This window comes from Centruroides sculpturatus, unplaced genomic scaffold, assembly GCF_000671375.1.
Source record: "Centruroides sculpturatus isolate CEXI.00-Female unplaced genomic scaffold, Cexi_2.0 scaffold110, whole genome shotgun sequence".
NCBI lineage: Eukaryota > Metazoa > Arthropoda > Arachnida > Scorpiones > Buthidae > Centruroides > Centruroides sculpturatus.
In genome coordinates, this window is record NW_019384339.1 from 177,281 (window position 1) to 189,085 (window position 11,805).

At 35.7% G+C, this 11,805-nt stretch overlaps 3 protein-coding genes across 3 annotated transcripts in view; 1 reads left to right on the top strand and 2 right to left on the bottom strand.

Moving 5' to 3' along the window:
• LOC111633244 (60S ribosomal protein L35a-like) overlaps nt 1–5,122 on the top strand; it is a 19,666-nt gene extending 14,544 nt beyond the window's left edge. Inside the window, exon 4 of the mRNA XM_023377783.1 lies at nt 4,892–5,122. Within this exon, the coding sequence (XP_023233551.1) occupies nt 4,892–5,066 (175 nt within the window). The 3' untranslated portion in view covers nt 5,067–5,122. The remainder of the gene's footprint in view (nt 1–4,891) is intronic.
• Nucleotides 5,123–8,819: 3,697 nt separating this feature from the next.
• LOC111632897 lies at nt 8,820–9,534 on the bottom strand. The gene is made up of 2 exons (XM_023377425.1): nt 9,083–9,534; nt 8,820–9,015 (listed from the first exon to the last, which is right to left on the bottom strand). The coding sequence occupies exons 1-2, from the start codon at nt 9,532–9,534 to the stop codon at nt 8,820–8,822; spliced, it is 648 nt and encodes a 215-aa protein (XP_023233193.1).
• A 976-nt stretch (nt 9,535–10,510) lies between these two features.
• Nucleotides 10,511–11,591, bottom strand: LOC111632906. The gene is made up of 2 exons (XM_023377435.1): nt 11,155–11,591; nt 10,511–10,833 (listed from the first exon to the last, which is right to left on the bottom strand). The coding sequence occupies exons 1-2, from the start codon at nt 11,589–11,591 to the stop codon at nt 10,641–10,643; spliced, it is 630 nt and encodes a 209-aa protein (XP_023233203.1). The 3' UTR covers nt 10,511–10,640.
• Nucleotides 11,592–11,805: the final 214 nt, after the last annotated feature.

The window sequence follows — 11,805 nt, forward strand, 5'->3', positions numbered from 1 at the left end:
ATCTTAAATTCTACTTTTTTACGTAACACTCAAAATGAATCGGATTCTTTTATTTTGATGATTGATTTAATATTTCATAGTTTATAGGAATTTAATTATATATCAATATTATTTTCAATAATTGACATTGTTCTGTACTGTGTTAAATGACATGAATTTATTTTGAACAGATTGTACTGTAAAGCGGTCTTTGTCGGATACAGACGTGGTCTTCGTAATCAGCACGAAAATACGGCACTCTTAAAAATAGAAGGCGTCGTCACTAGAAAGGAAACAAATTACTATCTTGGAAAGAGATGTGCCTTTGTTTATAAAGCTAAGAAGTAAGTATTGTTTCATTTATATACACTTTGATTTGCTTTTAAAATTACTTTTTTTTTAATTATTGTAAAAGTAACTTGAACACTTTACCATAAATTTCCAAGAATTACCAATAGGTTGTGTTTGTTTTAGAGTTTATCTGAAAATGGTTGAATCAGATATCTGTTGGTTTTAAATTGCAATTATAACTCTATCCAACAGATTTTCTGTTGTCTAAACTTGCAGTCACTTTAAACTTCGTGAAGAATCCTTTACACATTCATTGCTATTTTTTAGAAACCACCAAAGTCACATACACATACATCTCAACTTCAATTATCTCTTGCTTTTTGTGCAACTTACATTTGAACTGATTATTACACACACTTTATTTAAATTTGTTTTATGAATAATAAACACTTTTAATTTCTACTTAGACAAGTAAGTAGAAATTGAAATTGATTTAACTCATTCTTGTTCATTTTACTTTTATGGTACATTGTGTAGAAAATGGCTTTTTAATTCAGTTTAAATATTTGAAATAAAAAAATGCAGATAAAATATGAATTACTTTAAGTCTTAAATTTATATTAATCATTTAAGTACACCTTTTTTTGTACAAATGGGGAAGTAATTTATTAATATGATAAAGTGATCATGCACCATCAGATGAGACTGATAGTGGTAAAAAGTTAAAAGTTAATCTTTCTATCTCAAACTATAAGAGACAGGAAAAAAGTTAATGAGAATTATTAGGAAATGACATATTATAGAAACAGATGGTGCAAAAAGAAGGCTGAAAATGCTATGCATAATGTGCAGCATTTCCTGCCTTTGTATGGAAGCATACTGCTTGTATAAAAAAGATGTAGCTATGACACCATTCCTAAAGATAAAATTTGCATGTAGGCAATGTGCAAATGGTTGTTGGAGAGTTATTTGAAGAACATTGCATGACTGCAATGTGAAAAATATGCATAAAATGCTAGGGAAGCTGCATGGTAGTATTCATTACAATATCTTTGCATCCCACATCTAACAACATGGACTATTTTTGAGCTGTTTGATCTCCAGCTCCCAGTCCAACAAATTGAAATTAAATAACAAAATCTTTTTAAAATTAAATTCTAAATGCTGATATTAGATTACTTTAGAATTTAATAATTTTAAATAGACAACAAGATAAATATTAAATTAAATACAAAAGGAAAAATTTAATGGTTCAGAATCTACAGAAGTTGTAAAGAACTTAATTTTTTTTTTTACACTTTACATTTTGAGTAACATTTAAACAATACAACAAATTAATGAAAACTTATATTTTACTACAGTAATAGAGAGGTTGCGGCCGTCATATTCAGCCCAAAATGTGAACGGCAGACAGTCAATAATGGTGTTCACTACGTCTAGCATGGCGAGTAGAAGATCGGTTTAAACTTCTTTTTTTATGTGTTTGGAGTTAAAATTGTGACCTATTTTATTAGAATAATGATTATTTAAGCATTTACGAATAATAATGTAAAGAAACAGACGATTTTAATCCAGAAATTATTTAATTATTCAATTTTTTAGCAAGTGATGTGAAGTGCCTATAGAATTTACATGTATTTGCCTTCATAATAGCTTATCTTAAGGTACGTTTGTTCTTCCACAGCATCTTCTACCATCAACAGCATAATGCGTTTGTAAATTTTCTAAAAATTAATTTGTTAAGCTGCTTTCGAATTTACATAAGCCACTTCCCTCGACAAAAGTATGAGTGGTCCTATTGTTCGATTGTACAGTAGGAGACACCACGCTAATTAGAAATAATTGTTTAGTGTTATTAAACATCCTATAAATACTTTAAAATAGTTTAATTTGTTTGAGGGTTACCAGTGAAAGTAAATAATGTTAAATGTAACCACCATTTTATCAACAAATTCCTCGTGAGTCAATGTGCGACATTTGCCAAGTCACGTGAGGATGTGAACATGCGCTGCAGCGATTTTTTCTTGGAGTTAAAATGTACAAGTACTGCTTGCCGTGTACAAGTAACATTTGAACTTGCACTGCAACCTCTGTAATAATGTTGTCATCTTGCTGCCACTTACCCAGTCTAGTATGTCATAGGAAAGAATAGTGATGACCATATCAGATCTAATCTGGCTATGACACACACATCACTTATAAATGATAGAAATGGGCATGCTCTTATTACAGTACAAATGGAATAAAAAAAATATTTGTGGCCCACCTAGGATTGTAGAATTAATGGGATAAGACAATACAACAGGTAGATTATCTGCTAAGAGGGGATGCCTCCAGGAGGAATTTTCTATGGGAACTGGTCCATGTTTAGGTGTTAGATAAGTGAAGAAACCACATGGCCAACTCGTTAGTGAGGTGCAAATCTTTCACCAGCTAACATTGTTCAGTTGTTTTGTCCACTTGGGCATTGATGAGCATGACCCACCTACCTATGAAATACACAATTTGGCCCACTAATTGAAAAGTTTGGGCACCACTGGATAGCAGATAAGACTGGTAACCCCAGAAAAGAATTATATATTTTTTTAAAAATTAAGTTTTAAATGTGAAGATATCTTTGAACTTTATTTTTTATTCTGTGTGCCACAGTACAGTATATTTTATTTTTTATTCTGTGTGCCACAGTACAAGGCTTGATATTTTTGAGTCAACATGAGATTAATAACAAAACAAAATCGGTTTTTTTTTTTTGTGTGTGTGTTTACACTCATCTAAAGTTTCATCTGGCAGTGATCTATAAATTTATTTGTTATATCGTAATGAACACAATCATTTCATAGTTGCAATATCTCCTTACTAATAGCATGTGTTTAGAAACTNTGATTTTTGTCTAAATTTTGATTTTTGATTTCTGTAAGATTTTCTTATTTTTTATTAACCCTCAATACCGAAATAATCCCGGGATCCCGGGATTGATATCAATCCCGGGATTAGAAATAATCTGGAATTCGATCCCAGATTTCTAATCCGGGATTTCGGGAAGTATAATCCCGAAATCCCGGGATTAGAAATAAGGACCGGGATCGAATTCCCTAGTTTACACTCATCTAAAGTTTCATCTGGCAGTGATCTATAAATTTATTTGTTATATCGTAATGAACACAATCATTTCATAGTTGCAATATCTCCTTACTAATAGCATGTGTTTAGAAACTTACAGTGATTGATTAAATACAGTTAAGCAAAATACCATAAATAAACTTTTGATCAGCAGTTGGAATTTATTCCGTACTCATCATTTGAATAATAATAATTTATTAATTTGATTTTTTTTCTAATCGGAAAAATGATCATAGGAAATTCATTACAAAATTTGTTTCATTTTCATTTTGCTAATATTATAATTGTTACAGCATTAACTAAAAGTTAATGATATATTTTTTGATTTCATTGGCACTTGATTATATATTTTGGAAGTTGCAAGCTCTTACACTTTTTATTTTATGAGATTAATGAAGAAAATAGTGCAAATTTGATTCATTATTTATTTACTTCTACAAAAAGTGTCCATCTCAGTCACTTACATTTCCAAAAATGATTTGCAAAATCTAAATGCCTTTTAAATTGGCATCTCCTTTGTACAGTGTTGCATTGTATGATTTCTTGCAAAATTGACTTTCCTTATTTTATTACTTTGCATATCTAATAAATTATTTTTAAACAATTATAGTTTTCATATTTATATAATTTTATTTGGTTTTAATTATATTCTTTTATGAATTTATTGATGGAATTTTCATTGTTTGTTGAGAGTCTTTTTTTAATTTTGATGGCAAATCCGTCTGAGAATGGGTATAATAAATACAATTTTTGAGGTATTATTTTCAAAATAAACACGTAGTAGATATGGTATGGCACACAAAAGATAGTCCCAGTTCAGTTTGGATTTCTGGCACTGGTATGCTGCATGCAGTGAGTGAACTGCATCGGTTGCTTGATACAACATATTGTGCAAATCCACACGAAATATAGAAACTGGAACAACATCGGCTGTGCAATCACTGCAATCGATGTCATCGTGTTGTGCCAAATATTGCCAAATACAATTCGATGCTCAACACACACATGTGGCATACAATTACTTTTAGTGTTGTCTAAGATAACAATACTGGCAATTGGCTTCCATGTTTATTACTGTACTGTATTATTGTCACTCCCTTAAGTTATGGACTGAAGCTACTTTTTCATACCCTGTATAGGATACAAATAATAATCATGCGGAAAAGTGCACATGCACGACTAAATAGTGATAAAATGGCAGAACAGATAGTGTGTGTGTCAAAAATAACTAGCTTATATTTTTCCATTTTAATCAATTTTGATTTTTCAATATATTACAGCTTATATTTATCCATTGAAAGAAGTTTTTTGCACTTGTTTTGACAGTTTATTTTTCATGAAAGAATTTTGTGTATGAATATTGTTGCAAATTTCATGTAATCATTTAAATTAATAGTTATATACAGTATGCAATGGAACTAGGTTATTATTTCTGAGAAAAATAATTTATTTTATGTTGATTTTGCAAGTTTCAAAACAAAACAAAAAAATTCTTTTTCAGTAAAACAAGAGTCCCGGGGAAAAAGGACAAGTTTACCAAGTTGAGAGTCATCTGGGGCAAAGTCACCCGACCCCACGGAAAGAGCGGTGTGGTGCGAGCCAAGTTCAAGAGGAATCTTCCGGCCAAGGCGATGGGAAGACGAATAAGAATCATGATGTATCCCTCTCGGATTTAAACAGGTTACTCTTGTATAAATAAAATCCTGGCGATAGTCATTCTTTTGTGATCTTATTTAACTTCTCGTTCGTATCTGACCGACCCAAACACAAATTTTTAATCTTGTTAACTAAATTAAGACTGATCAGGAGAATCAAAATCAAATATCTTGCACTTAGTGTCAAAAGATTTATACTCTTACTTTCCCACAATAAATGTTCAAGACATTAAGAAAAGATTTTTTCATTCATTCATATTGATCATATATGAAAAAGTTTTTGTGTCTCCAATTGTTTGTCATCATTATCGACACGTCGTTCCAAATTTAATCCCCTCCGGGTTGCAAACGACAGCTTTGACTCCCCTAATGTCAAGTTCAAATTAATGCTGCCATCTTTGTCGCCTAGCCATCGGAATATTAATATTTATTAAAATTAAATTTAATATACTGTACATATTTATAGTTTGATATTTTAGTTTAAAGAACAATGACAGCACAAGTTAATAGCATTTCGGAAATTGATGATCGTCTAAGCAACCATAAAAATAATTTCAATAAAGAGCACGTTGTGGTGATAATTTGGTCATATGATACAATGGAAGGATTTTACAAATGGGATTTTTTTGGATGTTATTAGTTATACAGGGCAATCACAAAGTCCTATTCAGATAACACTAGTTCCGATAAGCCAATTGAGACACAAATTTGAGTACTGTAAATAGGCTATTCAAAGGATTTCGCGCACAAAAATTTGTTCCCAAATTTTCCACTAAGGGGTAAATGGCACTGCAAACAAGAAATATGTGCATAGCCGAGATTGAGCATAAAAATACAAGTAGCGAATGTCATCCTTAACTACAGCTACGATCATTTTGCCAAAGCCTGCAAGTTAAATAGCTGGGGTCGTTTAAAGAACGGTTATCGTGATACATTCATTATTGGTAGACTTGAAGGTCCTTGCATCGTTTTCAAATTCACACCTAAACTATGGCAACAACAAGAATCTACAGCACATGCCGGTATGTCTCGATACGAATAAATTTTTCATTATATTCGTTTGCAGCGCCATTTACCCTGTAGCGGCCAATTTTGGAACAAATACTTCGTCGCAAAATTTTTTTTGCGTTCTTCGAACAGCCTGTACAGTACACTAATTTTGGTATCGATTGGAGTTAGTCCTGTAAATAAAACCTTAAGTATGATCACCCGGTATTGAATTGTATTCATAAATTAATGAGTAAGCTATCGCGATTAAGTCTAGGGGTTCGTTCTTTTATTCCTTCGCGAGCGGTATTCGTTTAAAAATTCATGACGAACGCATTCGTACGTTCCGTCCCGAGTGCGTGCCATCTAACTGCTAAAATGGCCGCTCGTAGAAAAAGACCTCCCGGAAGGCAGATCGCCAAAGTGTTGCGTTGCCATAACCATAAAACAATTACGGCTCTTCATTTAACTTTTGTCTCTAAAGAAGCACATTTTAAAAATCGTAGATCCCTACATCACGCTACTGTCGATGGTACGGCGCCGCCATATTTTTAACGTGGAGACTAGTGTTCTGTGGATTTATTCACTCGGCACTAGTGGGCAAATTGGAAACGAAACATATCTCTCTGTACGAAAATCGGGTTTACTGCACAACTGTATACGCAGGCATTTATGAATACAGTATATTTGTAGATTGATTAACACGAGGAGATAAGCCTCTCGGAGACCACAATTACGGAACCATCCTACCCGCAATTTGGTCGATCGAATTGGAAGATGATGCCCCTTCCGTAATATCGGACCGGTTTGAATCTGGATCGTCTAGCCAACGCCAAACACACGTGTATGTGTACTGTACGCATTGTATGTTTATTGAATACATACAGTACGTCCAAGTTCGGAAATGTTACAGGTTCCAAAACTTTTTTGATGGCTTCCTTTGCACCAGTGTTAAATATACGATACTTCCTGGGAAATTCCCGGTGATGTATATAAGAAACACAATGTACTAAAAAAATTACGTAATAATAATGCGTACAAACACTACAAAGTACTGTACATCAATTTAAATGATTCTTGAAAAGATACAGCGAACTATTTACAACTGCTCTGTTTATTACAGGTCGAGAATTATCTCTATTTTGAGGAAAATTGAATGCGATAGAGTAATGGAATAAATCCGGTATTTTTATCGCTATTATTATTATTTGAACCGTAAGGTAAGAGAGGGGCGCTTTTGTATCAAGGTTTATCGGTCTTATCTTCTGCCAATAGGTGGCGCGCTTGCTGTTAGAGGGCGCCGGTTTAATAAACAGCGCCCTCTAATATGTTCAACAGATAATCTTCGTTTTGTATCAAATATATGGCATAAGGTAATTTAAAAAATTGAATTTTGATAAATGACGTACGTTCTGGATGAAGAACGATGTGGCAATATAATTGTAAGGGTGGAGCAATATATGAGATATTGGAAAATTGTGACGCAAATGGATACGACAAATTAATTATTAAAAACAATAAATTCATTGACAACAAGTAGACCACGAAGTGGAAGAATATTTCTCAGTTATGATTTACACCGTTTTCATAACCAGGTATTGCTCTACTAAGTACGACGAACAATGACTAGAACTCCACCCGATTCGGATTATGATCCCGTTTGTCATTTTTGATGGACCAGGTCGAAAGAGGATGACGTCAAAGGGTGATGCCAAACGAAATTCACCATTAGTTATGCAGATGGTGAGAGGTGTCTCGGACGCGACGGATGCTCTCGTCTCTGTTATCGACCATACTTCTCTTCACCACGATACACAAAGACGTACTCTCGGGAAATATGCTTTTTCCCATTGTTCTGATGTTGGTGACGCTCGGCGCCAATGCCGAAGAAACTACTAAATCCCAAGAAATTCTTCCAGAAACGGAGAAGAGCGGCAACGGGTCGGAAGTTCGAGTCTTCCAGAATCTATTCAACAGCAATATGTTTAATCCCGGAAGCGTGAGTGGTATGGCAATTATGGGTCTTGCGGGAGTGCTGGCTCTGACTCAAGTCATACCGTTCCTTATGGCTGTTTTTGGATTGGCTCTAAGGCCCGATATCCTGAATTTAAGAAGGTGAGAACTTTCCAGAATTAAATTCTGTAACCTTTTTTTTTTCTTTCGATTTTTATCTGTAACCTTCGCGTTGCAGGTCATTCGAGGATCTCGACTGGGCCAGTGAATGGATCAAGAGATACGGAGCCGTTAATTCAGACACCACACGAACGGAAAAGTTAGTGACGCGTTTTTTCGATCGTCTTGGGGTGACGAATTTAGAATGCAAGAAGCTGGTAGTGTGCGAGATGCAGAGACACCCGAGCACGAAATTCGGAGAGGTCGGAAGGGCTATGACCACGTTATTCGAGTGAGTTTCTCGTATATAATTTAAGTACCGATATGGTTAGAGCTTTGCATTAAAGAAAGTGTATTGTTTGTAGACATCCCTCGATAACCGACATGGATACTTTAACTTATAAACATTTTCACGAAGCGTGGAAGCATGGAAATAACCAGGAAGATTGTTCGCAGATTTATAATCGTTGTAGAGTGCCCAATAACACAACTAGGAAATAATAAGAAAAAACGGATATTGGGAAAGTAACTAGTCGTTATTTATTGTTAAACTATGAGTTATTGACAGCGAACTCGTACTTTTTGTATATTTTTTTTTGTGTGTCCATTAAACCTTGTAAAATTAAAAAAAAGAAAGTCTTCACCAGTAATTTCTGATTCTGTTAATTAATAAATTTAAAATGGCGGCGGCGAGGAAAGAATTAAATTATCGTGTTTGTTTCTAATGAAGAAGAAGACCGATTTGGGACATTGACCATAGAGTTTCGAGCAATCTTGCTTGACCATTCCACTTCGTGCCGCTTCTCTGTACTGTAGAAAGATGTTCGGAGGTAAAACTATAGTCGGAGACACTCCCATGTCTTTATCCATTCTAGAAATGAAAACGTTAATTAAAATTAATTGCCATTAAGCGGAAAAAGACGGGAAAAATGACCTACTTCATCAATTGGACTATTCTGTCCATGGGATCTCCTCTGAAAGTGTATTGATGCACTTCGCAAATGGCTCGAAGTCTGCACTCCGGTTCATTAATGCTGTATTCTCTGAATACTTGATTCAGGTTCTTCATCATATCGAAAGTTTCTTCGATGGCAAATGTCCGCCGTCCCGGGAAATTATGCATTTCCTCTTTATTATCTCCGGGAGATACGGGCCTGAAGGGTGGAGCTCTCAAAGGGCGAAACATGGGCAGTAATACTAAACTTCCCAAACCCACCATGGCCAAGAGAGGCAAACCCATAGAACCCATGAGCATGAGATCTCTCATCATTTTAACCGTATTGGCAAACTGACGGATGGAGGATAACATAAGATCGTTGCGCTCCTTCACGTTTTTTGTATCGGCCAAAGTTAATTTCACAATCAACATAAATATTATGAATTTCTTCATTTTGATATTCGTATCTGAAATTAAGACATCAATTTACTCATTCTCGTGGTTCGGATGGCACCAACTTCGTACTATATAACTACAATACATCATTAACAAGGCGGTGCACCTCACTGGAAACATTCCAGTGGGATTCTGAAACTTATAACTACGCGTTACGAGTCTATAACTCAGGTCTCACGTTTTTTACGCGTATTAAGTGGAGGTGAAGGGCCTGTTATACGTTACAACTTAGCAATACAAGTCTCTAATGATGGCTGCACTTCACTACAATCATTCCCGTGTGGTACAGTACGCGCAGCACCACCCAAGTTAGCTTTGGATCATAATTTCTCTCTGGCGAACCAGTTATTCTAGTTAGAGTGTATACGTAATTAAACTACGAAAGGGTCATCCGGACACCTCGTACTACGCATTAAATTACAACATAAAAATCAATTATGCAATAAGCATCAGAGATTTACTGCATAAATCAAATCATAGATTCGTACCCATCAGTTCGAAGGGTACTCACGAAGCATGGACTCTTCATTAAACTCTATTTCCATGGCCATATTTATCAGGTGCTTAAACTTAATATTTAGGGGTACTTTTTTAAAGGTTTAATGAGATTTAAATTCAATTTTCGAACAGAAGGAATGAGGGTATTTACATAAATAGGGAAAAAAGATACTCACGAGATGCCGAGCAATGCTTAACCAGTCCAATGTCAAAGATAAATATGAAGTTCTTACACATTTTGGTGATATTTTTAGAAGAAAAAGAACGTTATGCACGGTTACTCAACTTCCAATTAAAATCCGGCGCACTAATTCGTTTGGCCCGACCTAAACGTACTTAATTCGTCCACAATTTAAGGAACGACCCGAAGTAATTAAGTGGGCCAATTATATAGAAAACTCGATTTGGAATTAGTTAATTTAATTATATTATTTTATTTTAAATATACAAAATAAATAAAAATATCACACCCGTTAATAATAAATAAAATACATAGTATTTATGACGTCAAACACTGCAGCAAAATTGAGCAAATGTCGTTTGTATTTTACGAATACGTCGAATAAATAAATAAGTAATGAGGTTTTTTTTCGAAAGATATTTTTCTATTGCTCCTTATTCAGGGGGTAGTACTCGTCACGTGACTTTGCCGCGGACACGGAGTCGCCAGAGCATCGAGAGTAAATAACCGAACACTCTTGGTGTGCCAATCCGTGTTGAGCCGCCTTTAAGAATTCTTTCAGGGTCGATTTGGTGCGGGAAGTGAACGTTGTTGCTCCGTCCAAGCGTGCCTCGGCCCTGTTAAAGTAAACAAAATCGGTTACTTCGAGTTCACCACACACCCACACCCTTACCCACGTTATAGAGTTCTCGTGCGGGTTACTTAAATATCCTTAAATCGGAAGGGTATTTAATTAGTTCTGTGTCTTCATTACGACTATTATACTACACACACAATCGAGCAATAATTTAAATTAGGGAGGAATGACACGACATTTCGTACATCCGTAATGCTTAACCTCGGGCAACGAGTGAGTTCAGGTCATAAAAAAAGGCACGAAATATGTAACTTGAGTGTTTTTTTTTTTTTTTTTTTTTTGAAGTTTGGTGTTGACTCACCTCAATATACGCAAGAACCTGTCCGCCATGTTTCCGATTTTGATGGAGGTGCCTCGACGATACATTTCGCAGATTAGTAATCTCTGGCAATCGGGATTATCCATTTTGTACTTCTTGTATACGTTTTTAAGCTTGCTGAAGATCTTGGGGAGGTCCCAGGGTATAACTTCCGACGATCTCCTAAAGAAGAAGCTCCCCCCGGAAGCGGCGCTCCCGGCTGCGCTGGCGACTCCATTCGCCGTACTTGCTGCCGAAATCGAACCGGAAGACGAGGAACCGGAAGCCAAGAGATTAGCTAAAGGCCTGCTACCCAGAGGCCTCCCACCCAACGGTCTGTTTCCTAGATTTTGAAATAATCCGCCGGCTCCCCCTCCTCCTCCTCCCGGCCTGGGAATGTTCTGGATGAACTGAGTCAATCTGGGGATGATGTTGCCCATAATCGACACGGGAAGACTTAATAATCCCAGGATGGACAGGATGGGTCTAAGACCCGCGGGTATGGGGAGGCCCGGTATCGTTCCCCTCCTGGGTGTTCTGTCCATGATCTCACGCTTGGATTCCGGATGACTTTCAACGGCAACGCTGAGCGATATCCAAAGGATCAAGGCGACGTGTTTCATTTTCAAGTTCATCTGTAGAAAAAAAAATTGC